At 40.7% G+C, this 19,491-nt stretch overlaps 1 protein-coding gene across 1 annotated transcript; it reads right to left on the bottom strand.

Moving 5' to 3' along the window:
- Nucleotides 1-223: 223 nt before the first annotated feature.
- On the bottom strand, nucleotides 224-18,307 carry si:dkey-185m8.2 (trichohyalin). The gene is made up of 6 exons (XM_041882559.2): nucleotides 18,107-18,307; nucleotides 17,343-17,877; nucleotides 8,067-8,290; nucleotides 7,539-7,744; nucleotides 6,973-7,307; nucleotides 224-6,832 (listed from the first exon to the last, which is right to left on the bottom strand). The coding sequence occupies exons 1-6, from the start codon at nucleotides 18,156-18,158 to the stop codon at nucleotides 1,021-1,023; spliced, it is 7,164 nt and encodes a 2,387-aa protein (XP_041738493.1). The 5' UTR covers nucleotides 18,159-18,307; the 3' UTR covers nucleotides 224-1,020.
- Between the last annotated feature and the right edge of the window lie 1,184 nt (nucleotides 18,308-19,491).

The raw sequence follows: 19,491 nt of genomic DNA, 5'->3' as shown, positions 1-19,491 counted from the left end.
AAAGACACATTTAGATTCTATGAAAGGCTGGCTAACGCTCACCGACAAATATCTACTTTTATTTCTGTGAAAACACATTGCAAAATGTGTGGTTGGCCTATCGAATAAAGATCAATGTAGCTCACAAGTTTTAGGCCTATCAAACGTGTCAGTAAATACTGTTACAGTTCCTTGTTCACTTCAACACAGAGAAGCACAGTAGAATAAAATCTCAAAAGATGAATTGCAACAATTCAGTAATATTTAATATTTCACGTTTTACAATATCTGATTCGGTTTTCCAGTTTATCTTCTATTTTTATAAATGTGCCTGTATTCACAAAGCATCGCAGTGTAGGAGTGCTGATCTAGGATCAGTTTGACCTTTTAAATCTCAATGAATAAGATTGCATGGACAAGGAGGGACCTGATCCTAGATCAGCACTCCAACTCTGCGATACTGTGGATACGGGCCCTGGCCCTCTATGATACGGGATACGGGCCTACCTCTTATTTCACTTACAATGTCTACATTAAACGTACTGGTGCGTGGACACATTTGAACTGTTTAATCCAATTTATTATCAACATGTTCAACATCAGCATCTTGAAACGCTCCATCTGTCATCCATAGAAAGTGATACAAGATCTCCATCTTGTGGAGAAACTATGAACTCACATACTGTAAATCCACTTTTTTACCTACAAGCAGTCTTATGGGTCGTTCCGTGCGAAACTGGAACAAAAAAGACCATAACATTTTGGATCTTTCTGAAATGTAATACATGAAAAAGTCCTTTGGAGCAAGCATGTTTGGTAAATATTTGACAATTGTATGTAAAAGGTCGAGGAATAATTAATTGAAGTTGGAATATTTGTGACATTGGTGAACTACTTATGCTAAATATGTGAGAGGGAAATAAAACATCCCACCATTGGCCTATTCACAAAGATTTCAAACAACTTGTGATGATTTCCCTCTCATATCATCCCAGTCCATCCTTTGTCTCTCCATTCATCTCTACTCATCCCAACTGAAGATCAGTCTCCATTACATTGATAGTCACCGTTTTCTGCCACCATCTCCTCTATCTTCTCCATTAGCTCTGCTGTTTGGGAGTTGTTCTTCCTGCTGGCCAGAATATGGAATCTACCACCACATTGTCCCACGAGCCACTGGAGGTCTCCATTCCTCAGTATGTGCTGCTCCGCGCTCTCCCCTAAAGCTTCCCCCCACGTGAACAGCACCATGGTGCGATGCCAAATATCTTCCCCAAGCACACTCATATGGTGTTCCACCGCTCTCCGATACTTCTGTGTGAATGACAGGTAGGCTGGTAGGACCAGGAGGATAGCGTGGGGACCTGGGTGGGACAGGGACACACTATGGAAGATGTTCTGGAGCTGTGTTGGGTCTGTGGTGATGGTGGTGTTGTCGTCTGGTCCGTTACGCCACTTTAGTCCCAGTGGTTCTACCACACTGACCTGCCTTCCAGCGATTTGTCCCCGCCATGGCATGGAGATGGACCCACCTGGGTGTGAGGCTTCGCTTCCCAGGATTGTGTACCCTGCTGGGTAACGGGAGGACCAAGTCTCCCCTAACAGTACCAGCCTCAGCTCAGACCTTTGTATGTGTTTAGTGTTTGCTACACTGGGGCCTGGACTTGGAGTTAACTTTAAGTCTGAGATAATGTTTATATCTTCAATTTCCTTATAATTATCCTCATCTTCCTCCTCCCCCTCCTCTTCACCCATTCTCCCCCTCTTTCTACATTCTTCCAGCCATATCTCATCCTGGCTCCCTCTTTTTAATGGAACACACTCTTTCCCTGTGTTCTGAGAATCCCCTTCCTGTTTGGGATGCTCTCTATTTCTCTCCTTGTCTCCCTCTTCTTCGATCTCCTCTTTCATCTGTTCTTCCAGATTCTGTCCAGCCTCCTCTTTCGCTTCTTGCGCCGCCATTCTTTCAAACTGACAGTTATTGTTTAAGATTGCAGACGAGGCACATTCCATCATCTTCCGATCTTCCCTGTCTGTGATGCTTCCGCTCCTCTCTGGTTCCTCTCCCTGCAGTTCCCATCCTTCTTTCTCCACCACTCCTACTTCCTGGTACATCATATGGGAATCATCTATACCCCCTAGTGTGACATCATCATATCTTGCTGTCCTGTCACAAACATCTCCTCCATGTGCTTCATGGCTTGGTATCAATCTGTTAGGCTCTCTAGTCTCCACGTCATAATCTCTGTCATCCGGATCTTTCTCAAAATGGTTCACTTCTCGCTCCTTTTCCTTGAGTCCATTATTCATATTCCTCGGTTCATGCTCTCTCCTCTCTAGTTCTGTTTCAAGTCTGTCTAGACGCTGCTCCCAATTCCTCAACTCTTGCATTTTTCCTTCAAAACCTTCCTCTCTGTTCCTTAGCTCTTGTTGATGGTTTTCCACCTCCCCCTCCAGCTTTTCTATGTCTTGGCTCTTGTTGCTCATATGTTTCTCTTGAATTTCTAACTCTGTTCTCCAGTTCAGTAACTCTTGCTCTCCATTCTTCAAATTGTGTTCTCTCTTTTCAAGTCCTTGTAAGCGGTCTTTGATCTCTTTCTCTCTTTTTTCCAGAGCTTGTGTATGCTTCTTTATTTCTTCTTCTCTGTTCTCCAGGTGAAGCTCCCTTTTCTCAAGATCTTGTTGTATATTTTCCAATTCTTCTTGTCTTTTGTCCATGTCGTGCTGTCGGTTGTTCATATCCTTTTCCTGGTTTTCCAACCCTTGTTCTCCACATCTCAAATAATGTTCCCTGTTGTCGAGTTCATGTTCTCTGGCCCTCAGTTCTCTCTCTCTTTTTTCCAGATTCTCTCTCTGGTTCTGATGTTCTTCCTTCCCACTCCCTTGTTCATTTTCCCTTTCATCCAGCTCTAGTTGACGGTTGTGCTGTTGTCGCTGCAGGTTTTCTAGATCCAGCTCAATTTTCTTAATATTTTCTTCCCAAGTTTTTAAATCATATTCTCTACTATCTAGTTTGTTCTTCCTGTTTTGCAGCTCTTTTTCTATTTTCTCCACGTCTTGCTCCTTGCTGCAGATGTTTTGTTCTAGGCTTTCAGACTCTTCTTCCTTTCTTTTTAAGCATTTTTCTCGGCTCCACAACTCCTGGTTCTGTTTCTCTTGTCCTTCCTGTCTTATTTCTAGATCTTCCTCCCAGTTCTTTACTTCTCGTCTTCTACTTTCCAACTCTTCCTCTTCTTTAACTAGCTCTTCCTCTCTTTTGAATAGCTCTTCCTCTCTTTTCACTAACTCTTCCTCTCCTTTCACTAGCTTTTCCTCTCCTTTCACTAGTTCTTCCTGTCTTTTCACTAGCTTTTCCTCTCCTTTAACTAGCTCTTCCTCTCTTTTGACTAGCTCTTCCTTTCTTTTCACTAGCTCTTCCTCTCCTTTCACTAGCTCTTCCTCTCTTTTCTCCAGTTCTTCATCTCTTTTCACTATCTCTTCATCTCTTTTCACTAGCATTTCCTCTCTTTTCACTAGCTTTTCCTCTTCTTTAACTAGCTCTTCCTCTCTTTTGAATAGCTCTTCCTCTCTTTTCACTAACTCTTCCTCTCCTCTCACTAGCTTTTCCTCTCCTTTCACTAATTCTTCCTGTCTTTTCACTAGCTTTTCCTCTCCTTTAACTAGCTCTTCCTCTCTTTTGACTAGCTCTTCCTCTCTTTTCACTAGCACTTCCTCTCCTTTCACTAGCTCTTCCTGTCTTTTCACTATCTTTTCCTCTCCTTCAACTAGCTCTTCCTCTCTTTTGAATAGCTCTTCCTCTCTTTTCACTAACTCTTCCTCTCCTCTCACTAGCTTTTCCTCTCCTTTCACTAATTCTTCCTGTCTTTTCACTAGCTTTTCCTCTCCTTTAACTAGCTCTTCCTCTCTTTTGACTAGCTCTTCCTCTCTTTTCACTAGCACTTCCTCTCCTTTCACTAGCTCTTCCTGTCTTTTCACTATCTTTTCCTCTCCTTCAACTAGCTCTTCCTCTCTTTTCACTAGCTCTTCCTTTCCTTTCACTAACCCTTCCTGTCTTTTCACTAGCTTTTCCTCTTCTTTAACTAGCTCTTCCTCTCTTTTGAATAGCTCTTCCTCTCTTTTCACAAATTCTTCCTCTCCTTTCACTAGCGTTTCCTCTCCTTTCACTAGTTCTTCCTGTCTTTTCACTAGCTTTTCCTCTCCTTTAACTAGCTCTTCCTCTCTTTTGACTAGCTCTTCCTCTCTTTTCACTAGCACTTCCTCTCCTTTAACTAGCTCTTCCTCTCTTTTGACTAGCTCTTCCTCTCTTTTCACTAGCACTTCCTCTCCTTTCACTAGCTCTTCCTGTCTTTTCACTAGCCTTTCCTCTCCTTCAACTAGCTCTACCTCTCTTTTCATTGACTCTTCCTCTCTTTTCACTAGCTCTTCCTCTTCTTTAACTAGCTCTTCCTCTCCTTTGAATAGCTCTTCCTCTCTTTTCATTGACTCTTCCTCTCCTTTCACTAGCTTTTCCTCTCCTTTCACTAGTTCTTCCTGTCTTTTCACTAGCTTTTCCTCTCCTTTAATTAGCTCTTCCTCTCTTTTGACTAGCTCTTCCTCTCTTTTCACTAGCGTTTCCTCTCCTTTAACTTGCTCTTCTTCTCTTCTCACTAACTCTTCCTCTCTTTTCACTAGCTTTTCCTCTCTTTTCACTAGCTTTTTCTCTCCTTTCACTAGCTCTTCCTCTCTTTGCGCTAGCACTTCCTCTCTTTTCACTAGCTCTTCCTCTCTTTTCACTAGCTCTTCTTCTCCTTTTACTAGCACTCTTTCTCCTTTCACTAGCTCTTCCTCTCTTTTCACTAGCTCTGCCTCTTTCGTCTCAAGTTCACATCCTCTGTTATCCAGCACTTCTTTACTTTTTGCTTGTTCTCGTTCCTTCTCATCAAACGCTCTCTCCCTTTTCTCAAGCTCTTTCTCCTTTTCCTCAGCCGTCTGTTTCAGCTCATTCTGTCTTTCTCGCAGATTCTTCTCATAACACCATCTCATCTCATCCACCTGTTTCTCTCTCACCTCTCCCTCTTCTTTCATTTTCTCCAGCTCTTTCTGTCTCTCATCGTTCGTCTGTTTCAACGCAACGACCTCCAGCTCCCACTCTTTCATAACATGGTGGATTTCCCCATCTTTGTTTTTCAACTGCTCTTCATATCCACAGAGCAGCTCTCTGATGCCAGCCTCTCTGCTCTCACTCCTGGATCTCTGAAAACCCTGGTCCTCCTCATACTCCTGACACTTCTTCCTGAGGTTGTCCATCTCTTTCTTCAATTTCACGTTCAGGTCCTGCAGTTCCTCAACCTTCCTCTGGCTGTCCCGTAAGTATTCTGTCATGCCTGAAATGTCCTTCCTACTTTCTTCATCCATTTTCTGCAGTTGGCTGACAGAACTTTCTTTGTCTTCTAACATCAACCTCATCTCCACGTCCTTTGTCTTGATTTCCTTTTCATATTCCTGTATCATGTTCATCATTTCCTTCTCCATCGTGGCAGTTAAGTTTTCCAGTTCTGTCTTTGTTTGTTTAATGGTTTGCCTTAAACTGACAAGTTCTCGCTCATTTTCCCGGTCCTTCTGTTTTAAGTTGTTGAGCTCCACTTCTTTCCCTTGTAGCTTGTCCATTGTCTCGGCATCTCTCCTACTTTCATACTCTGTGTGTTGCTGTTGCATTGCCACCATCTCAGACTTCTTATTTTCATTATTTTCTTTCAGCCGCTCAATTTCTTTTACGTTGTCAACAGATCTCGCCCTCGCTTCCACAATCTCTTTTTCTTTCTCTGTAACCAATTGCTGTGTATCAGTTATTTCTTTATTTTTATTTTCAATGATTTCTTTCAGCTTGTTCATCTCTTTATTTTCCCTTGCATCTCTCTTTCTTTGCTCATCCCTCCTTTCTGTTTCGCTTGTCTCAGATAGCAGTCTCATTCCTTCCATCTCTTCCTCTTTTTCATGCAGTTTCCTCTCCATCTCTTCCTCTTTTTCATGCAGTTTCCTCTCCATCGCTTCCTCTTTTTCATGCAGTTTTCTCTCCATCTCTTCCTCATACTGTAAATGTGTCTCCTCATACAACTGTTTTGACTCATACATCTCGTTCTGTGACATTTTTACTCTTTCTATCCACTGCTCCTTTTCTTTTTCTTCCAGGTTTATCCTGTCTTTCAACTCCTCTGCTTCCCTCCTCCATTCCTGATGCTTTCCTCTAAACTCTTCCTCCCTCTCTTTTCTCTCTCGTTCTTTCTCCTCGATGACACGCTCAAGGTTGAGCAGTTTCACTTGCTGCTCATCAACTCTCTCTTTCAGCTCTTCAATCTCTCTCTCTTTCTCCTCCAGCTTGTTGACTGTCTCCTCTCGCTCTCTGCTTCTCTGATTGAGCATAGCGATGACTCTGTCGTTTTCCATGCCCAGATCCTGAATCTCTCTCTCCTTATCCTCTGTCAGCCACCTAATCCACTCCTCCAGTTCGCCCATTTCGTTCTTCCTCCCATCACTCCTTTTCTCTTCCTCCTCCCCTCCGTCCTCCTCTTTTTCCACGCCTGACTTCCCCGGAGATTTAACTTTCTTCTTCCTATTGAAAAACCAGCGGATTCTCTTGACCTCCCTCTCCCTCATCCTCTTGAGCTCCGTCTCCTGACGCTGCATCTTGTCACCAACCTCTTTCAGACGCTGGTTGAATTTCTCGTTCCTCTGTCTGGTGAGGTCGCTGACCTCCTGCACCAGCGACGAGAAGGCCTCGCACCTGTTCCCGGCCACCATCTTTTCTACCTTCTCCAGCAGGCCTAACACCTGAGTGGCGTCCCCACATCCATTCACATTACTGATGACGTGGTACCTGTCAAGTCAAGTCACGTTTTTATTTTTAAGTCCATTATCACAATGTCTCAACACGCTTTACAGAGGAAGATTACAAATTAAACATAAGAACAAGAAACAACAACAATCAAAACAGAGAGATAAGGACAGCAGACATACCTGCTCCCACACTTCTCCACCAGCCACTTAAGGTCCCTCCCCCCGCTTTGGATGTGCTGCTCAATGCCCACCCCCTCCCTCAGCTGGTCCCCATGGGTGAACAGGAGGACAGTATGCCTCCAGACCTCTTCCCCCAGGAGCTCCAGGTGTTCTCTTACAGGTGTGGCACCGACCAGGGTGTCCACCCTCAGGGTGAGGAGCACAGCGTGGGGTCCCGGGGGACACAGGGACACGCTACCCCACACCATCTCCCGCTTTACCCTCTCTGGGGTGGGGCCTGCTACTCCGCCTTCCCAACCAGGGGTGTCCACCACGGTGACCAGCCTCATGGCTACCTAGAAATTGCACAATTAAATAAATAAACACTTTAATGTTGTACTTGTCTCCCAACACACTGACTTGCTTTTTTATTTTATTACTAGCACTGATTATGCTGATAGTGGTATTCTGAAGATAACTGTGTGATATGTGGTTGTTTTTACCCATACCATAGTTGAATGCACTGACTGTTAGTCGCTCTGAACATAGCGTTCGCTAAACGACTACAATGTAAATGTAAAACCTACCTCTGCCTGGCACCGGGCACACTCCTCCGTCACCCTCCCTGTCTGAAAGAACCCTGCTCCTTCTCCACCAAGTATGGTGTTCCCAGCCGAGCTCTTCCCCGTCTCTCTCTCTCCCAGGAGGACCAGTCTCAGCTCTGGGAGACGACGGGTACCCTTGGAGAATGGTTGTTTCCCGTCCCACTCAGAGCCCTGGGATCCAGTGTCGCCTGTCAGGGAAAGGGGGCACAAGATTTCAGGGTTAGAATATTTAGTGGTTATCCGAGTGTACTGTACGCCACATCAGTTTAGGTATTCCTATTGGTTGAAGTTTATGCATCTCCCTAGGTCCTATTTTCCATAAGGATAGTTAAATGACATATAGATTGAAATATATGATCACAGGTTTTGAATTTAAGACAATGATGTATTTATCACACATCATTTTCGCTTAATGTTTTTTGATACAGCGTTATGCTGATGAGGAAATAATCGAACTCAGAGAAGATAATCAAATGGGTCATACTACATAGCCACTTTTAAGGAACTCACTCAGAAGCACAGCTCGGATGGTACCCCTCTGAGTCTGGGCCTCCATCTGTCTCTGTCTCTTCCTCCGTTCCCTCGCTCTCCTCCTCCCATCTGCCTCCAAGCTCAGGAGGGCAGGATCTGCCCCAAAATGTCCTCCCTTGTTATCCACCATCTCCTCCATCTTCCTCAGTAGTTCCCTTACCTGAGTTCCATCTCCTCGGCTCCTGTTGTCCAGGACATGGTACCTGGAAGACAACAAAAACACACAAAAAAACAAAAATGTACCGCTCTTGTTCTTACCTTTCTTGCATTCAGATTTCCAGATAGCTTTTTTTATGTAGAAAATGTTACTTGGGATATGTGTTGTGATGTTTTTTTTACCGTTATTTAACTTGGCAAGTCAGTTAAGGACAAATTCTGATTTACAATGACTGCCTACACCGGCCAAACCTGGACGACGCTGGGCCAATTGTGCGCCGCCCTATTGGACTCCCAATCACAGCCGGTTGTGATACAGCCTGGAATCGAATCAGGGGGTCTGTAGTGACACCTCAAGCACTGAGTTGTAGTGCCTTAGACCACTGCACCACTCAGGAACCCATTGATATGTGGATGTTTTACCTACCTTCCTTAGTTGAATGCACTGATTATCAATCAATCAATCAATGAATCAATCAAATGTATTTATAAAGCCCTTTCTGCATCAGCAGTTGTCACAAAGTGCTTATACAGAAACCGAGCCTAAAACGCCAGAGAGCAAGCAATGCAGATGTAGAAGCACGTGGCTAAGAAAAACTCAGTAGAAAGGCAGGAACCTAGGTTAGAAACTTAGAGAGGAACCAGGCACTGAGGGGTGGCCAGTCGTCTTCTGGCAGTGCCTGTGGTGTTATTTTATGTATCATGAAGGTAAATATAGGGAAAGGTCAAAGGTAAAATAATAATATTAGTAATAAGCATGGATATGTTGTAAAATTGAAAATCTATATGCCTTGGAGTGGTTATGGATTGAGAGCCAGTTGAATATAGAGCAGAGATAATTATGTGTTTTTCATGAAAACTCCCTGCAGCTGGTTTAGGGAGTGTCAATGACGTGATGGCTGTGTGGAGATAGAAGTAACAATGGAACTAGTGTTAGCATTTCTTTATGCTTATGACCTTATGACCTGACACATGGCCACATGCACATAATCTCAGTGCTGGAGAGGATGATGAATGATAAATGTTTTATAATGTGTTATGAAATGATAATGGTGAAACAGAATGAACATGTTTGATATTTTATAATCCAGATATATGTTTAAATAATGAATATATACATTAAGTATATGATGTGTTATTTTACAGGGGTTTTAAACTGAGGCCAGGGGATTCTAGACATCTGGTTTGCATTTACATTAGTTTTTTAAGAAGGGGCTTTTGAGAAGGGGCCTAGGCACGCAGCCAATAGAATGATCGAATGAGAGGGTGGTACGAACTAAAAAAAAAGTTAGGAATGTTTGTACATGTGGCTATAAAATTGAGCTCTTGGCGAAAAGGGACAGTCTTTGTCTCTTTGGAAAAAGGCTCGGCTTTGTTTTTTTAATAAAGTCTAAATTCTTAAATTCACAGGCTCTGATGTCTTGAGAGATATTTTTGAGTTAATTATCTAGTCAAATGTTTCTACAACATAATTGGCGACCACGAAGGGACTTGATAGGGATCAGTGACGGTATGTATTTGCAGTTGTGAAACGGCTTGGACGGACCATACAAACAAAAGCGGCCGCTTTTAAAAAGGTAAGAAGTTCTTACTAAAATAGTATAACGTTTGTGTGGTCCGATCCGGGCTCGGCAACATCTAAAGAAATACCAAGTAGGTCTCTCCAAATTTAAGAACCAGAAAGTTAGACACTAGGAGCTTTTGAATTTAAGAATACATGTCGCTGTTGTTTGTCTGAACCGTCTGTTCAATTGATTTGATTCATTTGATTCAGTTGATTCAGTTGATTCATCTTGCTGATTGCTTTGTCTGGGTCATTTCGAGACGGGTGGTTGTACGGCTGGTTGAGCGATCAGACAATAACATGTTAAGTCCTGCAGATACCGCTTTAGACGTTAATCGTCTTGAGGACTGCATAGGTAGGCAGAAATCCTGGGTAATACCGCTTCTTTTTCTGTGTTGAGGAAGTGTAACAGAAAAATTAGGGCAGAATTGACAGGTCGCTTAGGAAAGCGTAGTATAAATAGAAATCTTGTGGATACCGCTTTGGATAGCTATAATTAGCATTCCATTGGCCTGAACAGACAAGATTACTTACGGATACCGCTCTGATGATAAATTCTTTGTTAGAGGTCTGTACGGGTAAGTAGTGAATCATCCTGTGTTGTGATGATGTCAATATTATGTAGGGTCTATCAGGTAAAAAAGTTAGGTCATCCTGAGTAGGTGAACGGGTTAAATAGCTACAAGGGCTTCCAAATTTTGATAAAGTGTTATATATAGAGTAGGTCTGCTCATCTCGTATGGTGAATGGGTTGCTTGTGCGGCTGTGAGTCATTCAACTGTCTGATTCATTTGGGCACAAGTGGCTGCTCATCTGTGTGAGTGAGAATATAATATTAAATCCTGCAAGTAGATAGCCTTTCTGTAAGGAAAGGAAATCTATTTGAGGTTGTTTGAAGCTTCTGTCTGATGGAGAAAGGGGGTGCCCAATCTCACTTAGGAAAGAGAAGAATAAATGGTGCGTGGATATTCATTGACCAACTGAGTGTAGAAAATTCACGTTACCAGGAGGGGTAGAATAAATCCTGTTGGAGGAACAGGTCACGTTTATTGGTGTGGTCATATGACGTCTATGCATTGTATTTTGATACATCTGTTAGGGTATGTTTCGGACGATATATTTAGAAACTTTAGAGGTAATGCAGTATTATGATAAATTGACTACGTAAAATAATAAAATTATAGGTGTTGACTTGTTCAAACACGTAGACGGATGTGGAAATGGGAGAGAGTACATAGGACATGTGGTAGAATTAAGCATAATAATAAACTATATATTATTTCAGAAGCAGATATATAATTAAATTGGTTGGTTGTTAAATCTGTTTCCAAATCAATGAATGTGGGGTTTGACTTGTTGACTGCTAAGTTGATTACGTTGAGCGTGTGAGATCTGTGTCCTTCAAAGCTATTTTCTGAAAAAGTGTAGTATGTGCCAGATACTAAAACTACTGACTATTATCATTGGAATAAAAGAGGATTAACTTGTCATTTCGATAAAGCATGGATTCTGCATCGCTGAACAGAGTCTAGGTTTTCTAAGTATAGTTTAGCTATTGTTGGGATGTGAATAGATTTTACTAAAAGCATGAATTAGTTTCCGGTAAAAAGAGAGTCATACTTGTTTGACTGTATCGAGCTGAAATAGTTATTTAAAGAAAGTTTGAATAGTTGAATGGAAAACATCTATTTGACAAAATTCTAATTGTTATTACTTTATTCTATGGTTTGCGTCACCAGTGGTGTATGCGAATAGTTGGTGAATTGTAGAATGATAATGTATTTTCATTACGTGAACTAGGGGATGCAAGGAGCTTTGGCTTTTATGCTGAGGGAATAGCATCAAGTTATAGTGGGTTGTGGATTTGTTGAATAAACAAACTTATGTTTTAAACAAAAGTAATGCAATAGGCTACAATTATAACATTATCAGAAAAAGGGCACTATACGCTCATCTGTGGTCCGCTGTAGCTCAGTTGGTAGAGCACAGTGCTTGCAACGCCAGGGTTGGGTGTTCGATTCCCAAGGGGGGTAGTATAAGTATAGAAAGGTATGAGCTCACGAATGGAGAGTCGTTTGGAAAAAGAGCATCTGCTAAAATGTTTAATGTATGGAGAGGAGAGTACGTGGTAGTCATTGAATAAGGTTTTGCTAGATTAAACAAATGGCTATAGTGGGATATGTCTATAGATACATTGGATTGTGATAAATTGATTATTTAAATATATGATGGTGAACTACAGCAAGTGTTTGGTGTTACTTGTAGCTTACTTAGCAAGGATAGTAATTCATTCTGTAATGGCGGGGTGATGGTTTAATTGTGTGGCACTGGTGGAGCGCCGGGTAACGGTACTTTTATGGTGAAAGTTGTCAATGTGTGCAGAGGGTCCCTGGTTCGAATCCAGTGAGGGACAGAAAGCAAATCTTTTACATTGATGTTATTGATGTGAATTACTGGTTTCGTTGATAACATTATAGGGAAGATGTCCTACCAATCTATGTTGGATAGGATAACATAGTAATTGAAATAGCATATTGGTGAATTGGATGTTTTATTGATTTATATTTAGGAGAATGAGAATATGTTATTAGGTAGTATTGCTTTGTGGAGACGATTAACTAATGAAGAACATGTCTCGATAGTTGAATAAGGAACGCTATTTGATAATTGATCATTTTATTATGACATTATATAGTTTGTTTAAACAGCAGTGAGTTATGATGATGTTTTATTACTTCAGATAACGATAAATTGTTTATAGTACGTTGAACCTTGGGAGGTAGTTGTTGCTGTTGACTTGATGGATTAAGTAGACATCTTTTTATGGGTTTTGGATTATGAAACAATAAGTTTATATTTGGGGAAAAAAAGAAAACATCGATGCAACAGTTTGCGACGTTTAAATTATTAAAAAGGGGTTATAGGTTTATAGTGGAAGGTGGAGTTAACTTAATAAAATGGGTTATTATCTAGTATCTTCTAAATGGGAGTTTTCTTTTAAGAATTGATGAGAGTCTCCTATAATATTAGGTTAGGGGTAAAGTAGGAGACGACGTATCAAACAATTTTAAAATCGATGCTGGGGTTAAAGATTGTTGATGAGATAGGACTGGGGATATATCTATGATGTTTTGTGTGTAATTACTATCTTTGGATTGTTGATTGTATGTTAACAACATGTATACTTTCTCTTCCAGGAACATGGGGATTTCTTTATTGGGAGGTTAAAAAAATCTGTAGGCTAGGGTGGAACTAGTTAGTAAAATTAAGTAGTTTTATTCTTAGGTTGTCATAGGGAGCTACAAAAATAAATAAGGCCTGGCCATTTTTGTTTGTTTATTGTTTTACTATATGGTGTTCAAATAACCACAAACAAACTACTTAGTATTACATGTTAGTTGTATAGGATTTTTATTTCTATTTGGGGTTTTTTTGACAGGATGGAAGTGAAATATCTTAAAGGGGCATACACATGTAATTTGGGTTTTATTTACTGAGGGATAAGTAAATATGTGTGATTTATTTTGAAAAGAGCTGTAATAAGGAATTACAACAGTTATGAAAGGTTTTGATGGTTGTTAGAAGTAGTATACTATAGGATGAAACAATTAATTGAATGATTTCAATGACCTCTGAAATCTGTCCTGGCTTTATAGTGTGACCTGATCACCTGCACTATGAATTCTAGAGGCATGCTGAATTAAGGGGTTAGATAAAATAAGGATAATTGTGAAGAAGTTTACAAATTGGAAAAATCCTATATATAAATGAATCTAAACAGGACAAGGATGTAGTGAGAGAGTTAGTCCTGAATGAGAAGTATTCCTTGAATAGTGTTATGGAATACAGTTAAGTAAAGATATGCTCAAGGGTTGTCCTTTTAAGGTTAGTTATTATGTTAGGTTTGATAGGCAATATTGTTTTGTTTTGTTTTTTGTACACATGAATCACGATGTGATGTATGTGTCCAAGGGGGGAAGTTGGGTTTATTAGAGGTTTTAATGGTTTATTATGGTTTTGTGGGGAAATATGCAAGGTGTATTAAGGATGTGAAAGTAGTAATAATGTGTTATGGGTTAGGTTAAATCATTTTTGTTTTTGTGATAGGAGGCATGGTGTAGAGGTGGTCTGTCTATGAGATAAGTGGACTACAACAAGCTGGAAGCAGGTGTGCTTCATAATCTCAAGGTTTCTCTTGACGGATGAGAGGACATGAGTAGCATACTGTGTCTCACCTAACCTAACAATGTTCTTAAGATTTTCTTTTCATGGGTGAAGATAGCTATGTCCAACTGAGTAGGATAATCTGAGTATTTTCTGTGCCCTGGAGACTATGTGATGGCAAAAGACTACAGAAGAAAGAGCTGGAAAGACCCTATGTGGGAGGGGCTTGTACCAGGTGTTGTTGGCTGCCTTAATGATGGTAAAACTGGTGGAGACAGATACTAAGATTAATGTTTTCCACTATAGGAGTGTTCCAACCTCAGCCATTGGGTAGTATTGTTGTTTTTTGTGTGTGTCTGTGCTTGTGTCTTTGCAGCAGTAACTCTGAGCTTCTCTATGAGAAGGCTGATAGAAGGACACTTTTCACAGACCGATGTCGATAGATTGAGAGGGACTTTGGCTGATCCGGAAATCCTAGTGATGGGGGAAGGTTAACAACAGAAGTGACCTACATATCGTTGTCCAGGTTATACTGACGATGGTACGGATAGAGGGGAGTATTGGGTATCATCTTAACCATTGTACCAGAGTGAGGGAACTGATGATTGAGAGATTCCAGATCTCCAAGATGCACCAGATATCCTTATCATTGATTTCTATGTACTTGACTAGTTACCTGAGAATAAGGGGAATGGAGTACTGATAATAATAATAAAGAGCAGAAGAACAAGACATAGAAGGGATATAGACAGGAGTAGAATGTAGATTCTTGCACAGGCAGGAACCATAACTAAAAATACAGGAAGGGATCACTATTAAAATACTAGGGTTAAATAGTATTGGTGTGTGAGAAACCAGCACAAAGAGTATGGGGAAGTCACATGGGGTAGGGTGACCTTAAGACAATGAAAGAAAGAGACAGGTGAATCATAGACATAAGGAGAACAGTCCAAGATTTAGATAAACAATTTGATGTAGTATTGGTGTTAGATTTCCAGGGGAAAGTGTTATTAGAAGAGAGAAGTATAAGCAAGTGTTAGAATAGGAACAAGGAAAGGGAAACACTAGATTAATGTCAAATAGAGTATGAGAAAAATATAGGAATGTTACAATAAAACAATTGGGTTATATAATTTGGGAAGAATTCAAGGGAGAATGTGAAACATAATGATTTGTCATGTAGACGATGTTACTAGGGATGTTTTGGATTGGAAATTAACTCAACTGAACTGTTATGATCTGTCCTTTCCTGAGGTTACAACGGATGGTGTCGAATGCATTGCAGAGATCAATTGGCTCAGAACGGTGTAAACCTCAATAAAACCAAAAATCCTCTACTCGGCGAAGAGGAACAACAAAGGCGTTGAAGAGGTTCCTGTCTGACCCACCTCTGCCCTGAATCCAACATCAAATCAAAGCAATCAAATGCCTTTTCTTTTCTGTTTTTTCTTTCAAGAATGTGAGGAAAGAGGTATATGCAAAGGCCTAGTTTGGGTATACTGGTTTGCACATGGACAAAACAGGATGATGGTGGAGGTGTGGTGGTTCAGGTGTGACATTGGAATTGGGACATTGTTATGGGTAATTCAAGATGAACTATGATGAATAATGAAGAATAATGAAGACGCCAGAAGATTGAGTGCCGGTAGAGGAAGGGAGTGTTAGTTGAGGTAGTATGTTGATTAAGGAGGTATTATACACTACTAAATTTATAGTAATTTGGACAATGCATTAGGTACTGATCTGATGTAATTCTTGTTATGAGGAAGTTAATGCTAGAATTATTATAATATAAATATACATTCAGCCAGTATCGATATGTGCCAAGGTGAGAGTTTTAACTTTGAATGATGGAACAAAGGTGACTAATTAAGAATTGTCATTTTAAAGTGTTTTGGGTAATTCATTTGATTATGATTATAAATTATAAGTGGACTGACTGATCTGAATAACTTATAATATTAATGCTTAGTGATGTTGACATGGCAATTACTTGATTAGATATGGATATTGATTATTTTTATTGTTATAATACTTGTGATATGAGTGATTAATCTTTGTATTGATGGGACAATATTATAATGTCCCAAAGGGGGGATATGTGGTGTTATTTTATGTATCATGAAGGTAAATATAGGGAAAGGTCAAAGGTAAAATAATAATATTAGTAATAAGCATGGATATGTTGTAAAATTGAAAATCTATATGCCTTGGAGTGGTTATGGATTGAGAGCCAGTTGAATATAGAGCAGAGATAATTATGTGTTTTTCATGAAAACTCCCTGCAGCTGGTTTAGGGAGTGTCAATGACGTGATGGCTGTGTGGAGATAGAAGTAACAATGGAACTAGTGTTAGCATTTCTTTATGCTTATGACCTTATGACCTGACACATGGCCACATGCACATAATCTCAGTGCTGGAGAGGATGATGAATGATAAATGTTTTATAATGTGTTATGAAATGATAATGGTGAAACAGAATGAACATGTTTGATATTTTATAATCCAGATATATGTTTAAATAATGAATATATACATTAAGTATATGATGTGTTATTTTACAGGGGTTTTTAAACTGAGGCCAGGGGATTCTAGACATCTGGTTTGCATTTACATTAGTTTTTTAAGAAGGGGCTTTTGAGAAGGGGCCTAGGCACGCAGCCAATAGAATGATCGAATGAGAGGGTGGTACGAACTAAAAAAAAGTTAGGAATGTTTGTACATGTGGCTATAAAATTGAGCTCTTGGCGAAAAAGGGACAGTCTTTGTCTCTTTGGAAAAAGGCTCGGCTTTGTTTTTTTAATAAAGTCTAAATTCTTAAATTCACAGGCTCTGATGTCTTGAGAGATATTTTTGAGTTAATTATCTAGTCAAATGTTTCTACAACATGCCAGGTGGAGATTATAAGAGTACTTACATTTTAGTCATTTAGAGTACTTACATTTTACTCTTATCCAGAGCAACTTACGGTTAGTGAGTGCATACATTTTTAATACTGGCCCCCCGTGGGAATCGAATCCACAACCCTGGCGTTGCAAGCGCCATGCTCTACCAACTGAGCTACACAGGAGTACATGCCCATTAAGGCCAGATCATTCTTCAAGCTGTTCAAACATTCATAGCTGTTCAGCAGGGTCAAATAATAATCACAGTGGTTATAGAGGGTGCAACAGGTCAGCACCTCAGGAGTAAATGTCAGATGGCTTTTCATAGTCGAGCAATAAGTCGCTCTGGATAAGAGCGTCTGCTAAGCTAAATTACTGGTATGTTAAAGCCCATGTTGCAGGTTAAAGTTGGTAATAAAAATAGAATGTACATCCCTCCAAGATGACAATATCAACCAAAAAATGCCAATATTTTCATTTCATACCTGTTCCCACACCTCCGTAGCAGCTGTTGGAAGGCAGCCCCACCCGTCAGGATCCTCTGCTCCATGGGCACCACACCCAGCTCATCCCCCCTGGTGAACAGCAACATGGTATGGTCCAACACCCCTTCCCCCAGAGACTCCAGGTGCTCCTCTATCTGCTTCCTGTAGGACTCCGTTACCGAGGCGCAGGAACGTATCACTAGCAGGACAACGTGAGGTCCGGGGGAACACAGGGACATGCTGCGCAGCGTCTCTCGCCGGACCCAGTCGGGGGTGCTGTTGAGTGGGTAGTACCATTCCCAGCCGGGGGTGTCTACCACGGTGACTCGTCTCCCGGTTAGATCGGCTCGCCTTTTCGAGCACTCCTCGGTGGGTCTGCCGATCTCAAACCCTCCTATTCCTCCCAGGATGGTATTGGCCGCAGAGCTCTTCCCTGTTCCTTTCCTTCCCAGCAGGACTAGCCTAAGTTCTGGGAGAGGGGGAGCACTGAGTGAAGGGTTCCACTCTTTCTGCATTACACCTTGCATACTCTCATCTGTAAAGAAAGAGAGAGAATTGTATTGTACTTCCTTAGTGTGACCATAAATTGAGTGACAGAAAGTAGAAGTGTGCCTGCGGTGACATCAGTTATTTAGACATTTACTGATGACTTTTCAAATTTGTATGTGTTTTTTTTAGCACCTAAATCAAACAGATTCAAACTCTGGTCAAAGTAATCATGTACCATCTTTTATGCTATTACTGTAGTTTCATAAAGAACTTACCACCACCAGTTGAGACCGAGAAGGGAGGGTACCCTTCGCCCTGTGACTCCATCTCTGTTCTCTTTCTCTCTCTCTCTTCTTCCTCTCTTTTCTCTTGCTCTTTTCTTTTATAGGAAGGCTTTACTCATGAGTAAAGAGCTACTCCCTCAGTCTTGCACAACAATGCAGAGTCATAATCAATTTCTAAAAGCATGAATGACAATGTACAGAACACAGAACATAGCGGAACACAGAATGTGGAACTTTCAAGTCACATGACCCACCTGTGGTTTTTGAAGCAAGCTCATTCTAGAACACAGGAAGTAGAGAGCAGGGGATGTTTGCCTTCTTGTGAATTCAGACCACAATTCGAGCTGGGTGGAGAGATAGAGAAACAGTGCTTTGTGGTAAGTGCTGCTGTGCTCCTCTGTAGCTCACACTGCCCTGTATTAGCAAGGGTGGTTCCTTCATTTTGGGTTAATTGTGCCCTCTTCAGGGCTTCAATACTAGATTCCTTTTGACATTTGTACTTGAATGAACACGGACTGTATGGAGAGAATTCTAAAAACATTCTCTTAGGAATCGAAGATAAAGTGTTAACTCGGGTGTAATCAACTAAAACATTAGTTTCTATTGGACAAATTCAGGTAAGTCCCTCCCCGGTTCATTCCGTTTGCTTCTATTTAAGAAACGTTTTGCAACAGAATCAGCGGAATGAATACACCCCATGTGCCCTAAGAACACAGACAGTAGGCAGGTTTCCATTGACCCAGATCTATTAGACAAAAGTAATGTCACAAAAAAAAGAATTGCGACATGTGTAATGGAAACGGCAGATATAAAGTTTTGTCAAACTTTTTTTATTGCGACAAATGATGATGGAAACTGTGTTTTTCAAATAAATGATGATTACCGAATAACTTTGAAGATACTATACTGAACAAAAACATAAATGCAACATGTAACAATTTCAAAGATTTCACTGAGTTAAAGTTCATATAAGGAAATCAGTCAATTGAAATAAATAAATTAGGCCCTAATCTATGGATTTCATATGACTGGGAATATAGATATGCATCGGTCACAGATACCTTAAAAAAAAGGTAGGGGCGTGGATCAGAAAACCAGTCAGTATCTGGTGTGACCACCATTTGCCTCATGCAGCACGACACATCTCCTTTGCATAGAGTTAAACAGGCGGTTGATTGTGGCCTATGGAATGTTCCACTCCTCTTCAATGGCTGTGCGAAGTTGCTGGATATTGGCGGGAACTGGAACACGTCGATCCAGAGCATCCCAAACATGCTCAATGGGTGACATAATAATAATAAATAATATGCCATTTAGCAGACACTTTTATCCAAAGCGACTTACAGTCATGCGTGCATACATTTTTGTGTATGGGT

The sequence above is a fragment of the Coregonus clupeaformis genome, chromosome 8 (genome assembly GCF_020615455.1).
Source record: "Coregonus clupeaformis isolate EN_2021a chromosome 8, ASM2061545v1, whole genome shotgun sequence".
Lineage (NCBI taxonomy): Eukaryota > Metazoa > Chordata > Actinopteri > Salmoniformes > Salmonidae > Coregonus > Coregonus clupeaformis.
The sequence above is the reverse complement of the archived record's forward strand: the minus strand, read 5'-3'. Positions and strand labels throughout refer to the sequence as shown.

Bases quoted from the DNA above. Each gene is read 5' to 3' on its own strand.
- si:dkey-185m8.2 (XM_041882559.2), bottom strand. From the start codon at position 18,158: ATGGAGTCACAGGGCGAAGGGTACCCTCCCTTCTCGGTCTCAACTGGT. The intron at 7,745-8,066 runs GTGAGTTCCTTA...TTTCCCTGACAG, and splicing joins CATCCGAGCTGTGCTTCTGA to GCGACACTGGATCCCAGGGC. The intron at 7,308-7,538 runs GTAGGTTTTACA...TGCAATTTCTAG, and splicing joins GTGCCCGGTGCCAGGCAGAG to GTAGCCATGAGGCTGGTCAC.